The sequence below is a fragment of the Microcaecilia unicolor genome, chromosome 4 (genome assembly GCF_901765095.1).
Source record: "Microcaecilia unicolor chromosome 4, aMicUni1.1, whole genome shotgun sequence".
NCBI lineage: Eukaryota > Metazoa > Chordata > Amphibia > Gymnophiona > Siphonopidae > Microcaecilia > Microcaecilia unicolor.
The window spans coordinates 175259081-175286557 of NC_044034.1; the positions used below are offsets into that span (position 1 = coordinate 175259081).

General features: G+C 41.7%; 1 protein-coding gene across 1 annotated transcript in view; it reads left to right on the top strand.

Annotated features, from left to right (window-relative positions):
- Positions 1–27477, top strand: part of MRVI1 (murine retrovirus integration site 1 homolog) — a 188094-nt gene that overhangs the window by 70946 nt on the left and 89671 nt on the right. Inside the window, 4 exon segments of the mRNA XM_030200986.1 lie at positions 3974–4075; positions 9428–9586; positions 22924–23024; positions 26720–26799. Coding sequence (XP_030056846.1) covers positions 9533–9586; positions 22924–23024; positions 26720–26799 — 235 coding nt within the window. The 5' untranslated portion in view covers positions 3974–4075; positions 9428–9532.

The following is a 27477-nucleotide window of genomic DNA, read 5'->3' on the forward strand; positions in this document are numbered from 1 at the left end:
AGGTGCAAAAAAACTAGGACCTTAAACCCTTTACTCTGATCTCTTGGGGTACCCCCTCACCCCACTAAGCCTCTGCCCATGGGCACCATAAATCCAGCCCTGGGGACAAGTCGAGGTAGTCCCTACCACACTCTTGGGGCTGTTTTATCAAAGGGCATTAAGCCCTTAACACAGTTACCACAAGTTATCATTAAGCCCTTAACACAGTTAGCACCAGTTATCATAGAATGCATTATAGCATTTTGCTGTATTTAGCCTGTTTGCACCTAATCCAAGCGTTATCAAGGACCATGTTTATTAAGGTGCGCTAGCGCTTTCAGCGTGTGCTAAAAATTAGCACGGCTAATGCTAGAGGCATCCATAGGAATATATGGGTGTCTCTAGCATTAGCACGCGCTAATTTTTAGCATGCACTAAAACCGTTAGCGTGTCTACAGAGCAACTTAGTAAACAGGGCCCCTAGTCTTTTAAAATATTTTTTGGATGGTCATATCATGGCCTGAGAGTGGGTGTTCCTGATTGTTAGCACATTAGGATTAGCATGCACTAACTGGCTAACTCAGAGCTAATGGGGAAGCACTTAGTACCTCCTAAATAAAAGGTGGTAAATGCACCCGCATTAATTTTGTGAAGGTACCATGCACACTAAGAGGAGCATTAGCATATGATCTGCAAATAGAATCTAAGAAAAAACCCTAAAAAATGTTGAGTTCAGTTCGGGCTTAGCATGTGGGAAAGTCCCGCGTTTCTTGCATAAAACCCAGATTTTACTGCAGTTTAGTAAAAATGACCTCTTGTTTGATTGAACTCTGTAGTGAAGATAACCAAAAAATGAAAAACAAGAGAGAAACAAGTGAAAAAAATATATAATACACAATCCTATAAAACTGTGGGCATGTCTAACAGAACTTTTACACAACTTGTAGGGTGCTGTCTATAGTTTGCAATCAAGGTCTCTGTATTTTTGTACTGTGTCAGTGTCACATGAAAATACTTCGGATCTCCTTTTCAAAATGATTTCTCTTGTTGCTTGATAGTGGTAGATCACTTGTATAAATTAATCCCCTGGGTTTTCCATGCTTTAGAATTATGGCCAGAATTATGTCTTTGTGATAAATCATGAAAATACCATTCTGCATATTTTTTATCCAGAGAGACTTAGAAAAATAATAAGATACATGATCTGCAAAATTCATGGAACACCATGTCTATGTCAAGAACTTGTCTTTGTGCTCATTTTGAAGTATGGAACTTTAAATGTATCCCAAGAGGGGGCTTGGGGGTCAGATCTAGATTGCAAAATTGGAGATAATTTGAATCATGTTGAAAAAGCAATTTTGAAAAGGGTCTACATTTCAAGCATTGCCATGGGAAATAATAAATACTGTAGCATTAAACATATTTCAGGAAATATTTTCTGCTTAAACTGCACGCTTCATTCCAATTACAAAGTATTTCTTCTCAGTTCAGTAAGGTCATGTACACTTTCCTTTGGGAAAAAAACAATTTGAATTAACATGATTTCAGTTCTTCTCACTGAAGGGAAAAGATTTGCTTTTCCGGTTTGTGGTTTTGGGGGGGGGGGGAGGGAGGGGGCGGGGAGGAGGGCTGGACTACCTTAGGTTTAATTACTTACTTTTCCAAATCTTAGATTAAGGTGAGTTGTAATTTAGCTAAGGTTGATAGGTCCCTGAACCACAGAAGGTTTAAGATCTAAATTTGTACCTGAGACAATGAAGGGCAAAGTGACTTGGTCAAGGTTACAAGGAGCATAGGCATCAATATTTCAAATGATTGGGAAAACCAAACACTATACAAATTACCCTTCTCTGGACACAACAAAAGAGCTTGTTTCATATTAGGAGTCTTACAGTCCACTAAACCCACAGAGGTGGCTGTGAGGGATTGAACCCTGGCTTTACTATACCTTAAGCAATGGCATGAACCACTAGGCCACTTCTGTACCATGTCTCCTGGCTTCCAGATTAATTGAAACTTGCTCCGTCCCACAAGTTGCTGCCATATCTAAATGCAAAGCTTCCATCTTGGTTGCCAAGAATCTTCCTTTGCAATAACCACACGCTTTATCATTTTTTATCCATGTAGTTCCACAGCTTGTAGTTTTTAGGCCGTCAGTACGTAAAATTAAAAGAGCAGATATGTCTGAAACTTTCTTCTATTTTATATCTATGGGCCCCCCTTCTTCCCTTCCTCTCCCTGATGAACAAGACCCCACCCCCCAGTAGGTACCAGGCCCCTCAGGCCTACTGTTCCAGTCATTGGTGGTAAAGTGGTCTTTGGAGCAGAAGCAATGCCCACTTGCTCCTGCCCAGGCCAGCTCCATCATCCAAATGACTGCCATGATCGAGCTGGCTGGGCAGGAGCAAGTGGGCATCGCACCTGCTCCAAAGACCACTTCACCACCAATTACTAGAAAATTAGGCCTGGGATTGGTCTGCTAGGAATGGTAGCCTACAAGGGGGCCATGTTTGTCAGGGGGGAGGAGGAAGAGAAGAAAGGGGGTCTTGTGTAACTCCAGATCCACACGTAACTCCTAATGACTGCCAATTAAGTGCTTGTTAATGCTAATTATTGATTGTTTTAACCAATGAAGTCAATTATGTTTATGTTTATTTGGGTGACCTATACAGAATTTCCCTGATAGTATCTATGGGAAAAAGGTGTACATTGAGTCTGATATTATTTACATTCCATATTGTAGACTTCAGTTAACATGACTAGTATGAGTTATAACATTATTCAGGTGTACTGATCCACAACATGACTGGTTTGGTCCAAGAAATCAAATGGCATGAGAAAAGTTTATGGCCAGACTGCAATAAATCAGATAGAGTGACTCTGTCTGGCTTATTACAGAATGTCCATAAAATGTTCTCATATGAGAGCAGTGTACAAAGAATAAATAGAATCAGAAAACCAGAAGACTAGTCAACAACTGTACGCCTAAGTAGAGGAATAAGAACATCCAAGTTTTGGGGGATTTTAATCAATCCAAGTCAAAAGCCTGCTTAAATAGCCATGTTTTCAAACCTGTCTTATATTTTTGATACAAGACTCCCTGACAAAGATCATAAAGGATGGAATTCCACAATGTGGGTGCAATGCAAACACAGTATGACGTGAGGAATCTACTCATAGCCTTTTATATGAAGGAACCAACAGGTAATTAGCCTGTGATAATTACAAGGGGCCTCAGGCTCACTGTTCCCTCTAAACTAAGCAGGAGTCCTCCAACTGCATTGCTGCCAGTATGTGTGTGTGTGTGTGGGGGGGGGGGGGGGTGCTTTAATATTGTGTTTTCAATCACCAGGGACAGGTAGGCTCCCTGGAGTCCTGCAGAACTTGTCTGTCCCTCACTATTGAAAATGTGATAGTGAAACAGCACCCCCTACTGACAGGACTGTATGTGGAGGACTCCTGCTCAGCTAAGAGGGAACAGTTCTCACGCTTCACAAGCATGAAGAACTATTAATTTTAAAATTTACTTCCTTCTTAATTGGGGGGGAGGGCTCTTAAATGTTATAGCTTAAGGACCACAATTCCCCAGAGTCTGTCTACTTTTCCCAAATATAAACACGGATCCCAGATCAAGAAGTGTGTACTTTCACATGACCTGCAGGTAGGTGTATTCAGGGGGCAGCATTTAGTTGCACTCTTTGTTCAGTCTTATAAAATACACCAGTACATGGCTACTTTATTTTTGAACTTTTTTAAAGCAAATATGTGGTTGGCATCAGTTGGGCTTGCAACAAGATTGCATGCCCATCCTTCTGCTATTTAAAAAAATAACACTCAATTAAATGACTGTCTCCTTTTACAAGTATTTCAAGTGTACAAAGAAGAAAGCCAGGATATTGGTAGATGCTTGCTAACCTTTTTTGTTTTTGATCTGTGCTTTTATCTCTTTTCTCTCTCTCTCTCTCTCTCTCTTCTCTCTCTTTTGATTAAAAAGGAGAAGATAGTGGTGGAGAGGACATCGCCTCTCAGACTAGCAGTGCAAATGGAGTGACTGGGCCATTCCTAGGGGTGATCACTGGCAGCTGAAGCAGATAGGGTGAGTTCCATGTGTATCCTCTTCTGTATTGTGCTTTTTGGGATAATACATTTTTCAAAGGGCTCTGCTGTACCACTGAACTTTCCCAAATACTTTCATCTTTTATAGAAGGCAGCTCCCATATCATCGTTTCTGGACACACAAGGAAGTTCCCTTTATCCTCTGATCTACATTTAACTACAGATCTAAACCCTAAGGCATCATTTAAACTACCTTGCTATTTTAAGCAGTCAGTTTACAAGAAGCTGGGACAAAGAAAAACACAGTTTATTTATGTAGTATACTATTTAGCGTGGGAATGCTGAAAGTGTCATCTGGAGCTTGCATGGGGGGGGGGGGGGGGGAATGAGGCATCGTCAATATAAACATTCTGTGCTGAATGTACTATAGTCTTATACAGCATCTAATATGTATATATAAAAAAAGAAGTAGTGGAAGATCAGATGTACTGTATATCCAAACAGCAGGTTTATTCAAACATAAAGTCCAAAGACTCGATGCAGTCCTGTGTTTCGGCACTAACTGCACCTGCCTCAGGAGTCAATACAAGGTATCTCAGCCACTGATGATAACAACACATAAATGGGCTGGAGAATCCAATAGAACAGCATTCAATGAAGATGCAACAAAGTATCGCCACAGTACTGCATTCAAAATAAAATGCGTGTCGACCAAGGATACATCTGGTCTACCCCTTCTTTATTTTGCATCTAATGAGTGACACCTCAGTACAGGGTTCCCAGACCAGTCCTGGGGACCCCAGAGCCAGTCAAGTCTTTAGGAACTCCTCAATGAATATTCATGAGGTCTATCTGCATTCCCGGGAGACTCAGAACATGTAAATTTATCATATGCATATTTATTGTGGATGTCCTGAAACCCAATCAGCTGTGGGGTTTGGGAAGCTCTGCCTTTACTACAGGAAGTGACTGCAGTGCAAATTGATATTTTTTTGCTGTTTCCAATACTATTTGTTTTCAAGGTTTGGTTGACACCTTTTCATTGGTAGCTCAAGGTGAGTTATGTTACAATGGCTATAAACAGTGAGACTCCAGGGGTATCTGTTGAGGTTATAGGAGACTATTTTTTGATTTGATTGAATTTTCAGATTCATTAATGTTGATTTTATTTTATTGATATGTATGTTTATGTGTATGTTTAGTTTTGTTCTGTTTGTGGTCTCCTGATACAGGCTAACGATTCGTATTGAGTCCCATCAAAACGTTTTGCACCAGCCTTTGCTGTTGTTGCTTCCATTCATCTTGGGCAAAGACTTGTTCTTCTTTGTGCTTGTATTAATCCCTCTTCCCCATGTTTTTGATTTATCTGTTTATTTATTGGAATTTATTAACCACCTTTATGAAGAGATTCACACAAGTCAGTGTACAGCAGGTACAGTTTAACATAAAATGTACAATTTTGTCAACAGCACAACAATAGTAAAATAACCAAGAATAAACACAAATACAATAAATGAGGTAAACTTGAAAACAGTAAATTGAAACCTATTAATAGAACTACCGTGAAACAGTATAAAAATATACATATTTTATATTTAACAGCACTGGAATTCAAATACCAGAGATGTAATACAATTTTAGCATAATACTAATGTTAGCATAGCACCTAATAAGCATGCATTAGAACATTCAACTAACAGAGATGATGCTAAAGATTTTCTACAATACTGCTTACCATATAGCTGAGGGGCCAAGAACAGATATATGATGGGAACTAGATGTGTGGTATAGAGTCAGTTGGGATAATTTGATGGTTAGCTAAAATCAAGACAGGTTTGTTGTATGTTTAATCAAGAGATAAGAAACTGATCTAAGTTACAGTATGTGTAGCAAGCTATTCCAGGTGCAGAATGGGTATATATCATGTGTTGTATATCATTATCAGAACTGTAACTGTAACTGCCAGATTACAATATTCAAAGGACACAATTTACTCATCTGACCTCCCCCCCCCCCCATATGACCATCCACATCTCTGATCTATGAATTGTTTTGTCCATTTTAAGAATTTGAAACCTTTGATTTTTGAAATGGTTTAAACAGCGTTCCTAAACCTGTCCTTGGGGGGGGGGGGGCGAGGAGGGGAACTCCTACCCTGTTAAATCCTGATGAGCTGGCTGTGCACCAATAGTCAGTAGCACTTAACTGAGCAGTGCTACTGAATATTGACACTAACCAGTCATGTCAAAAGTGGATATTGGAGGGGTGTTGCAGGGTCAGAATTGGGAGGAGTTGGCAGTTATGTGGGTGCCAGTCATGTGTCTGCATTGTTAAGCAACCAGATAGGACCACACAAAAAGCTGTCCTAATTTTGGTTGCTTAGCTATGTGGGTGCCAGCATTGAATATCAACCAGCACCTGCATAACTTCCAGATAGCAGCCTGCATCTCTTACCATTTCCCCACCCCCATGACCTCACCCCCACAAGATCTGACCCCTCTCACCCCTCTCCCAATTCCCCCTTCTAAACATCAAGAGAAGTCCCGCCAACATGGCCCAATACCCCTTCTGATCCTCTCAACAAGAGAAGCCCCCCCCTAACATGACCCACCCCCTCCCCAGGCCCCTCCAACAAGAGAAGAATCCCCCATGTCCCAGCAAGCCCTCTCAGGCCTACCTTAACATCCCTGGTGGTCTAGTAAGTAGTCCATGCAGGGGCAAACCTCACATGCTCCTGCCCCTGGAACTCTGGCTGAAAAATGGTGGTCACAACCTCTAGAGGTAGTCTCATTGTACTACCGCTAGAGGTCAGCCTTCCTTATAGGGCTAGAAGAACTTCTAATGGACATCTGAGTAAATGGAAGTTAGTCACTTGCCTACAAGTCTACATAGGGGGTTACAGAGCAACCAAATTATCCTGTTATAGGAGGGGCCAATACTGGATTTTTGACAACCCCCATCCTGATGAATTTTAGGACTTGCAGTATTTATTTCAAGGGTAGAATTAGGAACTACATACGCCACACTGCATTTGGGGTGTAAGTTTAAAACTGGACAGGCCAAATAGCCTTTCTTTTTGGAACTGGGTCTCTTGGAAGCTCTGGGGTTATTTTATAAAGATGTCATCACATTTTTATAACTTTATATGCGCATACAAGATCTCTGATAAAATTACCCCGTATGTACAAGTACATGCTGTGATTCAAATAGGCACATATGTGTTTGTGACCTGGGAATAGGCATGTAAGAATACATGTATGTTATCAAATACATATGCACATACTTCAGCCGTGAGCAGCTCCTCAGTAGCTGCATTTTATGCAATTTTATAAACTAGGTACCCCTTGCATGCATAAAAGTATTGAACACTCACATTTGTGCATGTAAAAGCGCCACCAGTGTGTCTACACACTATTCTGTAACAGTACACATAAGTGATATTAGTGTTATTCAAATAGATAACCTAAAGTTAGGTGCCAGGATGATGCACATTAAGCACAAATTATATATCACAAGTTGTGTGTGCAACTGCCGTTATAGAATACTGGCATAAGTCTGCTTTTAACTATTAGCTAGGCAGGCTACAAACAAAGCAAACACAATAATCCAATAAAATCACATACAAACAACATAATCAGCATATAATTCTTTCATCTTCATAAAATACAAAGACACTGAATTAGAACCCTAAATATGCCTGTGCAAATAAAAGCGTCTTAAGCTGTTTCTTAAAAATGTCAAACTTCCGCAGCAGACGTAATCTTAGCTGTAATTCATTCCACCCACTAGGACCAGCATAAGGTAATGCTGCCTTTGCTATAGCAGAAGAGCTCAAGCATTTAAATGACGGAACAATCAAGTTTTGAGTACCTTACAGAATGCTGTAAGTTATGCTGCATTTACACTGCTATAACTGTAGGCAAGTTACACTAGTATCCTGTTACGGAACCTTGGCACCCAGATACTTAGGGAACAGATTTCTACTGCATGCCCTCGGGGTACCTGAATGGAGATGCCCAATTGTAGAACTGAACCCATAAGTTGCCTATCAGGCTTATTTTCGAAAGAGAAGGGCGCCCATCTTTCAACACAAATCGGGAGATGGGCGTCCTTCTCCCAAGGTTGCCCAAATCGGCATAATCAAAAGCAAAAATGTACCCTAAATGACCAGATGACCACCGGAGGGAATCGGGGATGACCTCCCCCTACTCCCCCAGTGGTCACTAACCCCCTCCCACCCTAAAAAAAAATTTTTAATATATGTTTCCTGCCTCTATGCCAGCTTCAAATATCATACCCAGCTCCATGACAGCAGTATGCAGGTCCCTGGAGCAGTTTTAGTGGGTGATGCAGTGCACTTCAGGCAGGCGGACCCAGGCCCATCCCCCCCTACCTGTTAAACATGGTGGTAAATGTGCGCCCTCCAAAACCCACCACAAACCCACTGTACCCACATCTCGGTGCCCCCCTTTATCCCTAAGGGCTATGGTAGTGGTGTACAGTTGTGGGGAGTGAGTTTTGGGGGAGTTTGGGGGGCTCAGCACACAAAGTAAGGGAGCTATGCACCTGGGAGCTTTTTCTGAAGTCACTGCAGTGCCCCATAGGGTGCCCGGTTGGTGTCCTGGCATGTCAGGGGGACCAGTGCACTATGAATGCTGGCTCCTCCCACGACCAAAGGGCTTGGATTTGTTCGTTTCTCAGATCGGTGTCCTTAGTTTCCATTATCGCCAAAAATCAGGGACGACCGTCTCTAAGGTCGACCTAAATGTTGAGATTTGGGCATCTCCGATCGTATTATCGAAACGAAAGATGGCCGCCCATCTTGTTTCGATAATGTGGGTTTCCCCGCCCCTTCGTGGGGATGTCCTGCGAGGACGCCCTCAGGAAAACTTGGATGCCCCTTTCGATTACGCCCCTCCATGTGTTTTTAGGTATCTATTTGGTCTCCCAGCCTAGGCAACCTGTGATAACATTACCCTCTACGTCAAAGACGGTGATGCCTTTACTGTCCCCACAAAAACTTCTTCACAACATTCCTTTCTTGGAAGTAAATCTTAACCTAATGTTCCTGGGTGTAGGCAATGGCTATATTACATTAATGAGGGTGACTTTTTAGATAGGCAGTTTAAATTCACAACTTTAAACATCACTACAATCTACAAAATTAGTTTATACAAAGTAAAGTCCAACAAGAAAAGTAATTAAGTGTTCTGTAAATGTCATTATGATATCATTATTGACTTTGAAAAACTACAGTTCAGAAAAACATCTGAAAAAGAGTTCATCGTTTTCCATTTTAAAAGCGTTTGCTGTAGTGTGATCCTCTTTGATTTAATTTATTATTTTTTTTTTCTTTTTACATTGGCATCTGCTCCTTTCTGTGGATCACCAGGCTTCTCAGTGCTTATCCCTTGAGGTTAGCTTGGAACGGGCAGTTTCAGAAGTGCACGCGTTCTCCAAGACACGCTGCAATCCCAAGCGCCTCATAGCACCCACCATGCCAACCCTGCCTGAAGATGAGAAGCAAGCAGCACAGGCAGCCCAACACACTGTAAGCATTCTTTTTCTCTCCCATTCTGCTATAATTTCACAACTGGAAATGTGGTTTAAAAGGGCAAGTAGCTGCCTATTTAGGTGCTATTTTACAAAGACACATAGAGGTGTATTTCCAAAGCACTTAAAGGCCGATGGTCAAAAATCCAGTGCTATTCTGAATAGCGCCATAAAGATACTGCTGGAACAGTGCAGAAGAACAACACCCTAATGCTCAAAGTTAATGAGATGTAAATATAGGCGCACTCATAGCTCTGAGCATTAGGGAGTTTGGCAGGAAGACTGTGCTTAGCACATGAGCAGAAGAGTTCAGTGGTAAGCTCAGCTCCTGTGCACGTGCGCCTGGTAAAACTCGAATGTGAAGCGCACATTGGCGTCTGTTTTCTATAGTCTAAATATAAGTGTTTTAAATTTTTTTCTGGATGATTATATTTAGATGGCACTTTAAATTTAGATGCAGGACAAGAACACCAATGTGTGTTTCACGTTCGAGTCTCCTGTTTCTCACAACCAGCGTTCAAGGGCTTGCACAGGCTTCCTTCTGCTTCCAAAAGCAATCAAAACTGGTAGATTTTGCAGAAATAATCATGAGAGAAGCATGATAATCATGAGAAATCCTCTCTTCCAACACCCTAATGCCTGCTCGGATCTGGTGTTATTTTTTACAGCGGTAAGGGGAGGGACACAAAATTACCTCATTCAAATGAGCTTGACAACATTTGCATTCTGTCTGCACTAAGGCCTGGCACACTCATTGTTTGCTACGCTAGACCCCTCTGATCATTCTGCACTGGTAAATATGGATGCTAGAACAGTGCTAATGGCCTCTAGTGTCTGCATTTACTTTTGGATCATCGGCACCTCAGACTTACAAAGTTACATGGAGGGGCATTTTCGATATGACTTATGTTTTGCAAAAAATGCCCAAAATCTGAATAGGAAAGATGGTCATTTTCAAAAAAAGAAAACGTCTATCTTTTCTTTTTCCCGAAAATACTATTTTGAGCAAGGCTTTGTGATTTGGATATTTTGTTTAAGAAAAAAAACATCCAAGTGCAAAATGCACAAAATCAAGCCATTAGAATGTAGGAGGAGCCAGCAGTTTTGTAGACTGGTCTCCCTGACATCCCAGGGAAGCAATAGGGCACCCTAGGGGCCACTGCAGTGGACTTCATAAAATGCTCCCAGTACACATCTCACCATTGCTCCCTTACCTTGTCTGCTGAGCCCCCCAAAACCCACTACCCCCAACTGTACACTACTACCATAGCCCATATGGGTGAAGGGATCACCTATATGTGGTACAGTGGATTTCTGGTGAGTTTTGGAGGGCTCACAAATTCCTCCACAAGTGTAACAGGTAGGGGGAGGTAGGAGCCTGGGCCCACCTGTCTGCAGTGCACTGCACCACTACTAGACTACTCCTGGGACATGCATGCTATTCTAATGGACCTGAGTATAACATCTGAGGTTGGCATAAAGGTTAGCAAGTAATGGGGGGTTTTTTCTTCTTTTTTTTTCCAACAAAAAATATTTTTTTATTAATTCTCTGCAATGTACAACAATCAGCATTGAGTTACATCTTCTCATAATCCACTACAACATTGCTAAGATTCTTAACACAACCTTATTTCATATCCCCTCTATGTTCCCTCTACCCCTGCCCCCCCCCCCCTGTATCATGGCAAGTAATGTTTTAACCACAATTTTGGGGGGTGGGAGGGGGCTAGTGACCACTGGGGGAGTAAGGGGAGGTCACCCCTGATTCCCTCCAGTAATCACCTGGTCATTTAGGGCACATTTTTGTGCCTTATTCGTTATAAAAACAGGTCTAGCTCAAAATGTCTGTTTTATTCCTGGACAGTTGTGTTTTGTTCCATTATGGTTGAAAAATGGCCATAGTCAGCTTTTTTTTTTTTTTTTTTTATAGTGGCCTGTACTAATTTCCTCAATACATGGCCATTACTGCCAGGAGCCCTTACCGTCTTTATAAAATACTAGTATTAAGTGCTAGAAATCATGCTTAAATTATAGGTCAGTAACCCCCAGCTTCTGTATAGATTGACCAAATTGTGGCAGGGATCCCAGATTTATACATAAACTAATTAGTCAATTAGGCACTAGCAATGAATTATTGGAATTAATAAGCACTTAAATAGCAGATGTTAGTATCATCCGCAAAGAGGCAAACCTTACCAGACATTTCAGCAATATCACTTACAAAAATGTTCAAAAGAGCCAGCCCAAGCAGGGGTGGCTTGACCATTAGGCCACCTGAGGCAGGGGCCTCAGTCGGCACTTTTTTGGGAGTGGCATCTTCCCCTTCCTTCCTCTATCCCATTCCCTGAGTTTACCTTCTTTCTTCATGATCCAAAAGCTGGCGATGGCAGGCACAATTCCCATATGCTGCCCTGCCGCTGGCACCTGCCTGTTCTCTTTATTACGGCCGCCTCTCTGATGTATTAACTTCCTATTTCCTTAGAGGTGGCTGCAGTAAAGAAGAGGCCGCTGCCGGCTTTTGGAACATTTATTTTGACATTTGAATTTGGCCGGGGCAGGGAGGGAGGGCTGCATCTCAGCCTGGGAGGAGGGACAGCATCTCAGCCCTGCCTCAGACAGCATCTTGCCTTGGGCCACCACTGAGCCCAGGAACCGAACCTTGGAGTACACCACTGGTGACATCCTTTTCCTCAGAATGAGCTCCATTTACCACTACCCTCTGTCACCTTCCACTCAACCAGTTCATAACCCAGTCGGTCACGTTAGGGCCCATGCTAAACTCTAGTGCATAAACTGCAATATATTATGAGTACATGCTAGCAAGACATGAAAGCTTTTCATACCACATTTACTCTGAACTCCATAAATGGCGTGCAGATTTCCACATGCAAAATCGTACATTATCCTGAGATGCACATGCAACTAAATTGGCTAACGACCCAATAGTGCCAATAATTGAGTTCTAGCAATCAATTATTGGCATTAATTGACAACAATTTGAATTTGCACATGCATCTTGCTAAGTGCTATTCTATAAAGATCCATGCGGAAATCTTATAGCATGCGACTCAAATGGGGCGTGGGCATGGGTGGGTCATGGGCTTTCACTAAAGATGCGCAGAGTATTACTGAATACTGGGGATCTGAACCTAAATTACGCACCAGGTTTATGTTCGTGTAAATCATCAGGCCCAAAGTTTGGTATGGAAATTAGCTCTAAGCAGTAGTTATACAGCTGTGTTTTATTTGTATTCTTGTCTGATTCATTCCTTTCCTGTTTATTTTTTGGCGTTCCTTTTTTTTCATTTGATTTTATCTATTTTGTACATTACTTTGATTTATTTGTTAAAACAAGCGATTCATCGAGTGTAAATAAACATAAACATATTCTAGAAAATACGCCCAATGCGGAACGCCGTTTATAGAACAGCGCTCTGTGTGGATGTCTTCCAATGCCATTTACTGAATCCAGTCCATAGTACTTATCCAGAACAAAATTCTTCTTTTGGATGCGCAAGCTAAAAGGAAATATGAAATAAATGTGAAAGTGTCAGGATCCTGATCATCTAATCCACATCGATTACTGCAGTGGAATTTACGCTGGTTGTACACACTGTATTCTGAAGAAGCTCCAGATGGTTCAAAACAGCGCAGCCAGACTAATCTTTGGAAGATCTCGCTTCGATAGTGCGCAGCCTCTCCATGAGAGTCTTCATTGGCTACCCATTAATGACCGTATTACATTCAAAATCTGCGCCTTAACACATAAGATCATTTACGGAGAAGCACCAGTTTACATGTGTGATTTGATTGATTTACCTCCCAGAAATTCATTGATGTCATCTCGTACTTATCTTATTCTGCACTATCCCTCCTGCAGGAATCTAAAGTACAAGTCAATCTACGCTTCTTCCTTTTCGTTCATCAGCCCGCAATCCTGGAATGCTTTGCCGAGACTACTGAAAGAGACAACGGATCACCAAACATTAAAAAAATTACTTAAAACTTATTTGTTTAGTAAAGCCTATCCCAAAGTCCACAATACTCTTTAAATCCCTTTTTCCGTTTTGTTTGATTACCCATTTTTTACCCTTCTGTCAGCTTCCCTTTTGTTGGTCCTGTATTCCCATCCATATTCTCTTATTTAGCAGCTTCTGTTATTGTATTTGTTAATTTTTAAAGAACAATAATATTCTGCTGTATTATGTAATTTTCTTGTAACTTTGTTAGCCACATTGAGCCCGCACAAGCTGGGAAAATGTGGGATACAAGTGAACCAAATAAATAACTAAATAATAATGGTGGGATGGGATAGTAGTTCCAAAAACTTTTTTTTGTTTACAACGGGTTTTTGAACTCTCATTTCTTATTAATCAGGGCTCATTGGATAATAAGATTAAGTTCTTTCTCTCCTGAAATATGTGCTGGAATGACAGAATGTGAGGATTTTTTCCTTTTTCACAGCAGTTGCAGTTCAAAATCCAGCTCATGCTGTTTTAGCAAATGAGATCAAGCCTGAAAAACAAAGAATATTTATAACTTGGCACATTCTCAGTTTTGCTGTCCAATTATCTTTAGGGCCTAGGACACCATCTTCCACTCCTCGGCTGAAAACATCCTCTGGTTTTCCTTTCAAACTTTAGAAAAATAATGTCAGTAGAAACCCCATGTCGATTTGTCATGCATTCCATCCAAACTGCATGTTGTGCTGACAGGTAGTTTCCTGGCTTCTGATAAAAACTACCGTTGGACATCAGTGTGGAAGACAGTCATTTGGAAACATGGGTCAGGCAGGTTATAATTCCTCAATCATATGAAACTATTGTTGAACAGACTAGATGCAAGCTATGAGACTGTCATTTGCATCAGAGGGGTCAGGACTAAGAACACTAAATATTCTCCATATAAAGATAGAATTTGTCGTACCAGCAAAGCCTTCTACACATGGGTTTCAAGTTTACAGGAGTGGTGTACACAAGCAACCTTTTTTCAAAATGCAAGGAGGATTTAAGCAGTGAAGCATGTCTGAGCCTGCCCAAATCATTTGAATAATGACCACAGTTGCAAGTGAGCCCAAGCAAGGGAACTGGTACCAGGCCTTCAGCAACCAAACTACATGGCAGAATCTTCTACATAGTCCAGAAAAAAATCTCTCTGGGATCCCTCTTGTAGCCACTACTGAAAAAGGAAACAAATAGAACTTAACAATTTGCTGTTTTATTGTTTATTTTTTATTATGATCACAACTACAATAATCAAAACAGTACAAGCTGAACAATATAATCGACAGAAAGGAAACAACCCATCCCTCCCTACAACTTAACAACTTGAAATATTAACCTTCACCCCACGACCTGACGTTTTATTATCATGACAGACACTACTCTGATGTTTCAGTTCTGGAGTGGTTAGGGTGGTTGTAAAACCAGTAGAACCTTTGTACTTATGGGGGTTTCTGCCAAGTACTTGTGACTTGGATTGACCACTGTTGCAAAGAGAATACTGGACTAGATGGACCCAGGCATGACCCAGTAAGGCTATTCTTATGTGTTTTATGGGATAATATTAAACTTGTGTTGGTAGGTGCTTGCAAGATGCGCTAAGTACGTTTAGTAGTGTTATAGAAATGATAAGTAGTAGTAGTAACCCTGAATATTCAATGCTGGAACATTGTGGAACTGGAAAAGGTATAGAGAAGAGTGACCAAAATGATTAAGAGAATGGAAGAACTCTCATATGAGGAAATGCTAAAGAGATTGGGGCTTTTCAGCTTGGAGAAGAGACGCTGAGGGGAGATATGACTGTGGTCTACAAAATCCTTAATGGATTGGAATGGGTAAATGTGAATCGATTGTTTACTCTTTCAAAAAGTACAAAGACTTGGGGACACTCTATGAAGTTACATAGTAGCACATTTAGAACAAATAAGAAAAATATTTTCCACTCAATATATAGTTAAGCTCTGAAATTCTGCCAGAGGAGTGGTAAAAACAGCTAATATAGCTGGGTTTAATAAACGTTTGGACAAATTCCTGGAGGAAAAGTCCAAAAATCCATATTAAAGTAGACTTAGCTAAAGTTACTGGATTAATTTAATATATCTTTTGACTACTTTTTATTGATCTTTGGAATTAAGAGCATGGAATCTTGCCAGTTATTGGGACTCTGCCAGGTACTTGTAACCTGGACTGGTCAACTTTGGAAACAGGATGCTGGATTAGATTGACCCTTGGTCTATCCCAGTAGGACAACTTTTATGAATATCTGGGTATGTGCGTTGATCTGGAAGTTAATCGGGCAATGGCCAGTATTCAGACTGGTGCCCAGTTAGCTTGGCATATAGTGTTAGAACAGCCTTTTGCTGTCCTAACTTTATGCATATTGCTATTAACCAGTTTAATGTAAGTGTAAAGTGATGCATGTGGGAATAAGGAACCCAAACCATAGCTATATGATGCAAGGTTCCATGTTAGAGATCACCAGGACTCTATCTTGGAGTCCTGATGCAGTCATGCTGCTGTTGTTCAAGGCTGTCGCTGCCATTGCCCAGATTTTCCCACTGCTTGTGGTTTAGGTTGTAACTGCCATGGCCCAGGTTACCCCAGTGCTCGTGGTTTAAGATTGTAACTGCCACTCTGTGCAGATTATTCCAGTGCGTTCTTATATTTATTTTACTGAATCTTGAGAACCTTATCATGGAAAAAATCAGCCAATGTCTAATTTACTTTTGAATTGATTTAGTGTTAAACGTGGAACTACTTCTGCTGACACATTGTTTCATAATTCTACCCACTCTGAGCAAAAATTCCCTTCCTTATAAGGTGGTAAAATGTATTATCATTCAGATTAGAGGATAACCCCTTCTTTGTTTGTTTTTAGGTAGCTGTTTTAGTAAAAAGATTGCCTGTGAAACACGTGTTAAGGGTGTTCATGCTCACATGTTTACATTTCATTAGGATTTTATTTGGGGTTACCATACGACCTCTTTTAAGAGGACATCCTCCTTTTGGACTTCTTCAAATATGACCTCCAGGATTTTTGTTTTAATTTTTAGGAAAGATCCTTTTTTTCTTTTATGTGCCTATGAACAACACACCTACCCATATAATGAGAGAAATCATCTGTAGCCTATTAATCAGTCTGGACACATGAGGGTGCTAAAGAGAGAGAAAGATATTGCTGATCTCCTCTCTGTTTCCCTGATGGTTGAATCTGTCAAAGCAATTTTGTTGGTGCAGGCACAATGTAAACATAAATTATGCAAAGACTTTCACACTATCTCAAAATCCAGTCAGAGTTGTTGAGGGATATCTGCTTTTCTGATAAGTATGCTTGGGCTCAGACTCAGTCAAACTCAAATCTGGAAGTTTTTGAAAAGTCAGTCACTGTTTGATGTGTGCTCAGTAACTAAAAGCTATTTATTCATTTGCTACAATTAAATATTTCTTTAAACTGTGCATGTTGCAAAATAAGGAATACACCTGTATAAACCATGCCCTCAAAATGCCTGTGTGTGTTGCAGTTCGAAACATATAGGAGTGCTTTTACTAAGGTGCACTAATGGATTTAGTATGCTTTAAGTGCCATGCAGTCCATAGATATTCGATGGGCTGTGCAGCATTTAGAGTGTGCTAATCATTAGCATATGCCAATTCTGTTAGTGCACCTTAGCAAAATAGCAGCTTTTCTGGAACTAATTTTTAAACATTTATGCACGTAACTTAACATAATAATTAGCGGCTAATTGGCAATAACCAATTATTGGCTATAATTGGTGCTAATTGGCTCTAATTAGCTGCCCTAAGTCTATTTTCTGTAAACTGTATGTGCAAAGCCCAAGGCGTCCAACTGCAAGGGGGGACGTGGATCTGAGAGGGGCAGGGGTGAGTCAGAGGTGTACCCAGCACTTATATGCTCAGGTTCTAGTGCCTAACTTCATCAGTTAAGCATAAGCACTTACACCACCCACTGAGCTAGCGTAAGTGCTCACACATAAAGCTATGCGCCTTCCCGCAAACTTAGGGCCATATTCGGTAAATGGTGCCAAAAAATAGGTGCTGGGAGAAATCCACATTCAGCACTTTTCTAGAAAGAGTGCTATGAGCTGAATGCTCTTTATAGAATAACATTTAGTGTGCATTCCCGCATCCAGCTTTGTACTTGAGAACTTACTTGCAACCTGAATGTGGATCCCCCATATTTTGCAATACTACGCCCAAATATTTGGAACAGACCTGACCCACTTATACCCCTCCCGTGGTCACGCCCCATTTTGGTATATGCGTGATGAAAGTCGGGCTCCCTTTGTTGTAGAGCAGCACACAGGCGGCTGTGTATGCAAATCCTAATTGGTACCAAATAACATCAGTTGATTGTTTGCACCCAATTATGGTGTGATAATGGCTTATTAACCAATTAAGTTTTGCACACATCTCTGGATTGCACCCAAATTTGGGCAACCTTTATAGAATCCAGGGGTTAATGCTAGCATTATATAGTGTCAATTGCATGTTCAATTGCTGATATAGAATTTACGCTTAGTGCACATTAACCTGGCATCTAACTTTAAGGCGCTAACATTTCTGTGCTGACTATGCATGTAAATGATTAGAATAATGGCATAAATGTGCAAATGTGTGCATAGATGCATGTAAATTCTGGGTGGAGTGTGGGTGGGGTTCACACTTATAGAAGAGAGTCTGTGTCTAACTCCAGTATTTAGGTACAAGTAGGCACCTGACTTAGAGGCACATATTTCACCTGTTAAGCTAGTATATTATAAAGAAAGTAGGCACTCTCTTAGGTGGGAATTCTATATATGGTACCGAAAAAACATGTTTAGTGTTATTCTATAAACCTCTTCTAAAGCACGGTGCAGTTTATAGAATACGCGTAACACCCATCCCCATGACTAAAATTTAGGCATGGCCATTTATGCCAACCAGTGGCGTAGCAAGGGCGGGGCGGTGGGGGCGGTCCACCCCGGGTGTAGGCGGGTGGGGGGTGCTCCGTCGCGTCTCTTCTCCTGCCACTGCCTGCCTTTTTATTTATTTATTTTTAATCCATGCAGCCACGCAGGCAGCGCTTCGCGTCTGCCCTGCGTGTGCTGTGAAAGAAGTAAATCGCCAGCACTGGCGTCGGGCCTTCCCTCGATGTCCCGCCCTCTTGTGAGGTAACTTCCTATTTCCTCGAGGGCGGGACATCGAGGGAAGGCCCGACGCCAGCGCTGGCTATTTACTTCTTTCACAGCACATGCAGGGCAGACGCGAAGCGCTGCCTGCGTGGCTGCACGGATTTAAAAAAAAGAAAAAGGCAGGCGGTGGCAGGAGAAGAGGGCTCTGTGGCTCTCAATGGAGGGGGGACGGGACTGGGTCGGGGGGGAGCTCAGAGGGGAGAAGGGGATTGGAGAGGGGTGGGGGAGTTCAGAGGAGGGGTGCTCAGAGGGGAGAATGGGGATTGGGGAGGGGTGGGGGTGCTCAGAGGGGATTGGGGAGGGTGGGGGAGCTCAGAAGGGTACTCAGAGGTGAGAAGGGGATTGGGGAGGGGTGGGGGAGTTCAGAGGAGGGATGCTCAGAGGTGAGAAGGGGATTGGGGAGGGTGGGGGTGCTCAGAGGGGAGAATGGGGATTGGGGATGGTGGGGGTGCTCAGAGGGGAGAATGGGGATTGGGGAGGGGTGGGGGTGCTCAGAGGGGATAAGGGGACTGGGGAGGGAAGTGCTCATGGGAGAAGGGGTCTGAAACTGGAACTGGGGCTGAAAAGGGGCAGGGGCTGAAACTGTGGGGACTGGGGGCTTTAAAGGGGACAGGGAGAACTGGCTGGGGCTGAAGCTCGGGACTGGTGAGAGAAAAGGGCTGGGGTTGAAACTAGGGGCTGAAAAGGGGATAGGGAGAAGTGGCTGGGGGCTGAAGCCCAGGACTGATGGGAGAAAAGGGCTGGGGACTGGTGGGATAGTGGGGCTGAAAAGGGTGGCAGGTGGGAGATGTGGGCTGGAACTGGAACTAGGTGCAGGTGGAAAGAGGGGGCAGAGAGAGGGGGCAGAGAGAGGGGACAGACCCTGGATGGAAGGGGGGGAGCGTGAGGGAGGGCAGACCCTGGATGGATGGGAGAGGGAGGGCAGACGGATCGAAGGGGCAGAGAGAAAGGGCAGATGGTGGGTGGAAGGGGGAGAGAGAAAGAGGGCAGATGGTGGATGGAAGGGGCAGAGAGAGAGGGCAGACACTGGATTTCAGAGAAAGAGTGAAGACAGAGGCTGGATGGAAGGAAGACAGTGAAAAGAAGATGAGGAAAGCAGAAAGCAGAGACGACAAACTGTAAATAAAATATATATTTTTTATTTTTTTTGCTTTAGGGTATAGTATTGTATCTGTGTTTATGTGTTAATGAATGTTTATAAATAGAACATATAAATAAGGTAATCATTTTATTGGACTAATTTTTAATACATTTTGACTTAACTTTCAGAGAACAAAACCCCCTTCCTCAGGTCAGGATAGGATACTATAACAGCACTATACTGTATTGACCTGAGGAAGGAGGTTTTGGCCTCTGAAAGCTAAATGTATTAGTCCAATAAAACGGTATTTTATTTTCTATATTTGTTTTATTTCTGTTTGTTAATTTGTAAAGTGGTGATCGGATTTGTTAGTTTTTTCAAATTTACATCCATTGTCTTTATATTTTGCACAGTACTAGGGGACATTTTCTGTTTCTGTGGTGTTGCATTGTATGCAGAGTCTGGCATCGGGGGTTCAGTTTAATTTTTGTCTAAATAGAAAGTTTATGATTACTTATTCTATAGTGGATTAGGGTGTATCTGTGTTTGTGAAAAAGACATGGCTTTCAGTTGGCATTGACTGTGCAGGATCGACGATCTGTACTAATCTGTCTGTTTTCGATTTAACAATAGGTGAATTGATGTTCTAGTGCTCACTGTAGCGTTTAAGATGCTTGTGTGACTTGTAGAAATGACTGCTTATGGTATGGTAGAATTGCGCTATAGGTCCTGAGTGTTTTGTATTCTCGGTATGCCTAGTACTGGATTTGGGGGGGGGGGGTTAAAAAATGACCGACCCCGGGTGTCAACTACCCTAGCTACGCCACTGATGCCAACTAAAACATAGTAACATAGCAAGTGACAGCAGGTAAAGACCTGAACAGTCCATCCAGTCTGCCCACTAGTCACACTCATCAAATCATGATTAAATGAACAATGAACATGATATTATATACTTGATCATGGTCTTTCGTTGGTGTTTCTGGGACATAGACCTTAGAAGTCCACCCGACTCTGTCCTTAGGTTCCAACTACTGGAGTTGCCTTCATAGCCCACTCCAGCCTATCCGAATCCATCTTGCCATTTGCAGGACCACACCGTAAAAGTCTGCCCAGCACTGTCCTCGGTTCTGGCTTCTATTGTTGCTGTTGAAGCCCTTTTCCAGCCCATCCTAAACTGGATTGCCATATACAGAATACAGACCTACAAATTCTGCATGTAATTGACCACACCTAACTTAGGTGTGAATCGGGCATATTCTATAAGAGTGTGCGTACATTTTAGGAACGCCCATGACCCTCCCATTTCCCTCCCATGGCCATGCCCCCATTTGAGATCCACACATTAGAATTTACACACAACACTTTATAGAATACGCTTAGAAAGTTCTGCACGTAAATTCCAATTAGGACCAATTAGTGTTGATAATTGTTATTGGCCAATTATTGGCAACAGTTGGTTTGTCAATTAATTAAGTTGTGCAAGCAATTTGGCCACATTGCCAAATTTGTGTGCGCAACTTTAGTGGCCATATGTTGAATTCCCCCCCTAAGTACCCAACTATAGATGCATTGTTATAGAATTACCTCCTTCAGGAATCTTTAAACTAAGCTGTAGTAAACATTACGGTGTGCTTAACGCAGCATAAAAGGACGTACTGTGGGGCACGCTCAGGCATCTGCAGTAAGTTCTAAATGTGCATGCACTAAAAAATATTTTTTGGCTGAGGAGGAGTGTATGGGAGTGGATAGTTGGCATTTCTACACTAATCTGTTATTACATTTACATTGCTGCATGCTAACTGGTTAGAAGAATCTTAATTCAAAAATAATCTTTATTTCAAAGGGACCCATATCTAAAAATGAAATCGTTTCCTTACTATAATCCATTTTAAATTCTATATTTATATCTTGCTTATTGAGCCATTTGTAAAATGTATGCAGATCCTCCTCTCTCCATTTCCAAATAACGAAAATATCATCAATGTAACGTTTCCAAATCCAGATGCATCAAAAAATCAATTGGTATTCTACTAATGTATGTGCTGTTACTTAAGGCATCATAAATAATATCAAGGGTTGCATCCTGCGGGATATTTGTATATAAAGACTTTACGTCCAAGGATCCCAAGAAAAATTCTTCTTCAATCTTAATTTTAATCAAAAAAAAATTTGATCATATCTGATGAGTCCCTAACATATGAAGGAATAGTAGGAACTAATGGTCTAAGAAATGTATCTATAAAAACTGAAAGCGGTTCCAATTTAGATTCATTAACAGAGACAGTTGGTCTTCCAGGTGGACATTTCAAGGATTATGGATTTTCGGAAGATTATATAGACTTCGAATACGGGGCAAGATGTAAATATACAATTTAAAATGGATTATAGTAAGGAAAAGATTTCATTTTTAGATATGGGTCCCCTTGGAAGTAATATTGTTTTTAAATTAAGATTCTTCTGGACTTTGCGTTTGCTGCAGACCATACGCCTCTTTGCTGTGTTTGGTGCAAAATGATTAGCCCAAGATTAGTGCATGAGCTCTTACCACCTACAAAACAGGTGAGGATAAGTGTACACGTACTAATTTTAGTTAAGGGCTATGCACTAATGGCAACATTAGCATATGGGCATTAGTTAGGAAAATGGAAAATCAGCCATTTTCCAGCCATGGAAAAAGTGGCCTTAGTATGAGGAAAGACCCACATAAGGACATGCTAAGGATACTTTTTGCCGCAGCTTAGTAAAGAACCCCTTAGTCATTTACATTCACCTGTATATGCTAAGCAAGCTTTCTACAAAGAACTTCTAAACATGTATAGCTAGCAGACATATTTACAAATATATATGTGATGAACATATAGGTGATGATTTCAGAAGGGAAAATATATGTGTACCTTCCCTACATATAAAACTTCTAACTTTTACAATGTATACTGGCAACATCCTCTTATATGGCTAGTTATAAAATTATCCTCAAAGTTTATGCCTCCTAAAATGCATCAGTTTTCAGGTGTTTGTGTTCTTCAAATAATATTTACATTTGTCACAAACAATGCAGGATACGACTTCTGAAGTGAAAACAAACAGAACCCCATGCATTGTCCTTCCAAAGGCAGCACTTAGTCCTGAGGCACAATCTGACAAAAATCTAGTGAACAGGTAGGATTCTGTATGTAAAGTTAAGGTACATAGGTTGTGAGGTGTACAATCATTTATAATATTAGAATTCATTTATTTCATAGTTAGAAGTTTGTTTTCCTAGAAGATGACTAGAAAAATTAAATTTGAAATATATAAAAATATATAAAACATATAAAAATGAATTCTTCACATTTTTGCCAAATAGAGGAGTGTGGTAGCCGTGTTAGTCCACTGTTAAGGTTATCAATAGAAATCAAACAAAATAAAACATGGAAAAGAAAATAAGATGGTATCATCTTATTTTCTTTTCCATGTTTTATTTTGCCAAATAGAGAAGGGATTTGGATTTAGCTCACACCTTTTTCAGCTGTAGCTAGAGGTGAGTTGCATTCAGGTACAGTAGGTATTTTCCTACTGTCCTTGAAGGGCTCACAATCTTAGGGGTCCTTTTACTAAGGTGCGATAAAAAGCGACCTTCCCGCATGTTAAGGACATTTTTACCACAGCCAGAAAATGGCCATTTTCCAAATTAATGGCCATGCACTAATGTTTTTTCTACTTGGCAAAACAATTATTTAGAATCAAGACTCACAAACATCAGAATACATCAAAAAGGACTTGATTAAATTATGATTTATGGACCTCAATAGAGAAGTTCAATAGACATTAAAAACTTTCTTCCCATTGAGACTTATTTCTCCATCATTGTCACTAGTCCAAGTTTTTTTAACTTTATTACCAGAATATTTTTTTTACTAAATGCTTAATTCTTCTCATATATATTCAAAAGAGTGAATCTTAAATGCACTTATCTGATCGTGTCTGCTGGGGGATTGCTCTTCCGACATTAAATCGTGTTTTGCTATATGCTGCTTCAAGGAAAAGCAGTGGGGGGTTTTCCTTGAAGCAGCATATAGCGAAACATGATTTCATGTTGGAAGAGTAATCCCCAAGCTGACATGATCAGATAAGTGCATATAAGATTCACCGCCTGATATTTAGCACTATTTAGCCGGTCAGAACAGATGCTGACTGGTTAAATAGTGCCTAACTGGCTATCCACCAATATTCAGTGGGGGATAACCAGCTAACCTCTGCTGAATATCTGCAGTTAGCAGCTGGTGAATAACCGGTTTTATCACACAATATAACCGTCTATCCGCGAATTTTTAAACCAGGTTTGGCGGTCATATTTGGCTGCATCAAACTCTAGTATTTCTTTGGCTTGTTTAAAGATAACCGCCTATGTCTGAATATCGACATAGCTGGTTATCTTCAATCCGGTCGGAAAAAAATGTCAGACTTGTGAGTTCTTCTACCAAGTAGAGCGCTGCTGAGCCCAGTACTCGGACCAGGTTCTGCTTGGCGGCTGGACAGCCCCGGGTTTTACCTACGCTGACCACCGTTCCCCAGAGGTTGAGCCCCTAGGTGTGGACGGCCTGCAGGACTTACGAGACGGAGCTGGAAGCGGGGTGGTGAACGTATCGGCCAGTCAGGCAGCAGGCAAGAGAATTATCCAGGTACAGGCAAAGTCAATAGGCATGCAGCAGACAGGGGAGTAATCCAGGAACAGGCAATGTCAACAGGCAAACAGCAGGCAGAAGAGTAATCCAGGTACATGCAATATCAATAGGCAGACCACCAGGCAAGAGAGTAATCCAGGCACAGGTAAAGTCAGTAGGCAGGCAGCAGGTCAAGAGGGTAATCCAGGTACAGGCAAAGTCAGTAGGCAGGCAGCAGGTCAAGAGAGTAATCCAGGTACAGGCAAAGTCAATAGGCAGGCAGCAGGCAAGAGAGTGATCCAGGTACAGGCAAAATCAGCAACGAGGGACAAGAAGATAAGAAACAAACTACTGAGCAAGTAACAGCTACCAAAGCAGAAGCCGAAGCATGGAGTCCAGGAAGAGCGTCTGACATCAGCAGGAACCAGCAGGGAGAAGGAGCACAGCCATAGGACAAGAGCAGGGGAAGGAGGAACCGGAAGACCAATAGGAGAGAAGCAAGGGAAGCCAGGCAGAGGGAGAGCAGACACAGGTGGGTGGAAGCAAAGCAATCAAGGAGCCTGGAAGCCAGGCAGAGGGAGAGCAGACACAGGTGCATGGAAGCAAAGCAATTAAGGAGCCTGCAACCACCACTCTCTGAACAAACCCAGAGAAGAACTACACACACATGGCTCAGGGCAGTGCCAGTCAAGTGTGCGTGTTGACGGGACCCCGCGCAGCCCAAGGACGCCACTTGCATTGAGGACATGTCAAAAAACCTGGATATTCAATGCTGGTCACCAGAAATCTGGGTTCGGCACGGACTGCAGAAGTCAGCCAGGCTATCAACTGCAGTCTTTTGAAGCCTCACTCTTTTGAAGCCTCACTCTTTTGAAGATATAAGAGAAGAAAATGTTTCTATTAATACAGTAAAAGAAATCTTGGACCAGTGATGATGACAGAGAAATAAGTTACAATGGGAGAAAGTTTTTAATGTCCATTGAGCTTCTCTACTGAGGTCCAGAAGACATAATTTAATCATGCACTGATGTTGCCATTAGCAAGTGGCCATTAACAAAAATTAGCGTGTGAGTCCTTATCACCACCCATTTTGTAGATCTGGTTTAACTGTGGGCATGTATATACAGCAAGAGCATGCTTAACTTACTGTATTCTGTAAGCTGCACACATAAGTGGTAGCCATGCCCTCTCATGTGAATGCCTCCTTGCATACTTTCCCCCAGATTCTACATAGGTCATACAAATTCGGATGCAGATCCCAGATCAGTGCACAAACTAATTATTTAAAGAGCCGTTAACAATCAATAATTGATGTTAATTGGCACTTATTTGGGTTTTTATGTGGATCTGCCCTGCACCCTATTCTTTAAACGCGCACCTGAAATTTATAGCGCACAACTCAAAAGGGGGTGTGGCCATGGGAGGGGCATGAGTGGGTCAAGGGCGTTCCCAGAAATTAGGTGTGATGTTATATAATAGGGTCACTTACACACCCAACTGCCATTAGACGTGCATCAGTATTTACACCAGGTTTCAGTAGGCGTCAGTGCGGCACTCAAAGTCAGGTGTGAGCTCCGCACTAAACTAGTATTCTATAAAGAACGCTCCGCACAGGTCACCCTTGCAGAATACTAGTTTTACTGAGGATATTCCTGGCACCTAACTTTGGACATCATTTATCAAATTCCCCCTATGCCACTGACACATGCTCTTATAAAATAGGGTTTAGGTGTTTTGCTGTTATTTATAGACATAATTATAAGCGTCTCTTATAGAATTAATCAACAGGCAGCCTACTTTGTAAGCACATTAGACCCTCATTACAGATCTGAACCAATAAGATAGCCACAGCTGTTCAGCTGTGAGTTTCTCGATAATTTATAGAGGAATAGCCTAATGGTTAGTGCAGTGGCCTGTGAACCAGGGAACTGGGTTTGATTCTCACTGCAGCTCCTTGTGAATATGGGCAAGTCACTTAACCCTCCATTGCCCCAAGTACAAAATAACTACCTGTATATAATATGTAAACCACTTTGATGGTAACCCCAGAAAGGTGGTATATCAAGTCCCATCCACTATTATGGCCTCCAGATGCTTAGCAATCCCTGGAATGTTGTAGATGTACAGTTCTCTGGAATGATTAATACATCTGGAAAGAGCAACGCTTTCAGTATTATTGTACATTTTTGTTGACTGTACTACTTTTTCCAGAACCCACGGTCTGGGGACGAAGCACATTAATCGACATATTAGGAAGTCTTTCCCCTCTGAGAACTGTCTCACTTCGGTTGGTAAGACACTTCAAAAACTGTATTATGATTTCATTGCTTTCAAAACACATTAAGGAAAGAAAAAGACACCCCAAAGAATATGTGAAAGACCTGCTCCAAATGGTTATGTTAACTTTAGAGCTTGGCAAGAAAGGAGAATTTACATACATCCAGAAATGAAACAGCATGGAATAGCGTAACGTGGTTGAAATTGCACCGTTTATCACTACAAATGGAACTGGGCATGTGTTTCCTTTCGAAAATAGGGTCCCAGGATAGTGACAAGAGGTCTGTAATATTTCTTTGTGCTAGATTTGAAGATCCATGTATGATGTATTTCAGATCAAAATGTAAATATGAGACCCAATTTTCAGCTGGCAGTGATCACTGTTTTGCTAACCGCACTGGCGTTATACCCAGAAAATCAATGCTGGGCCAGGTCTGCGTGCTGGCATTGAAATTCCAAGTATACGGATCTGGTGAAAACATAGCCGTTTAAGAGCCCCTCTTACCAAACTGTGGCAAAAGGGGGCCTGTGCTAGCATCGGTAGGTGTTTTTGATGAGCACCGAGGCCCCCTTTTAACGCAGCAGGTAAAATGGTAGGTCTTTCTTTTGGCAGGAAAGGGCCATACAACAGAACACTTGCCGCACAGCCATTTTGGGGGGAGCCCTTACTGGCACCCATTGAGGAGGCTGTA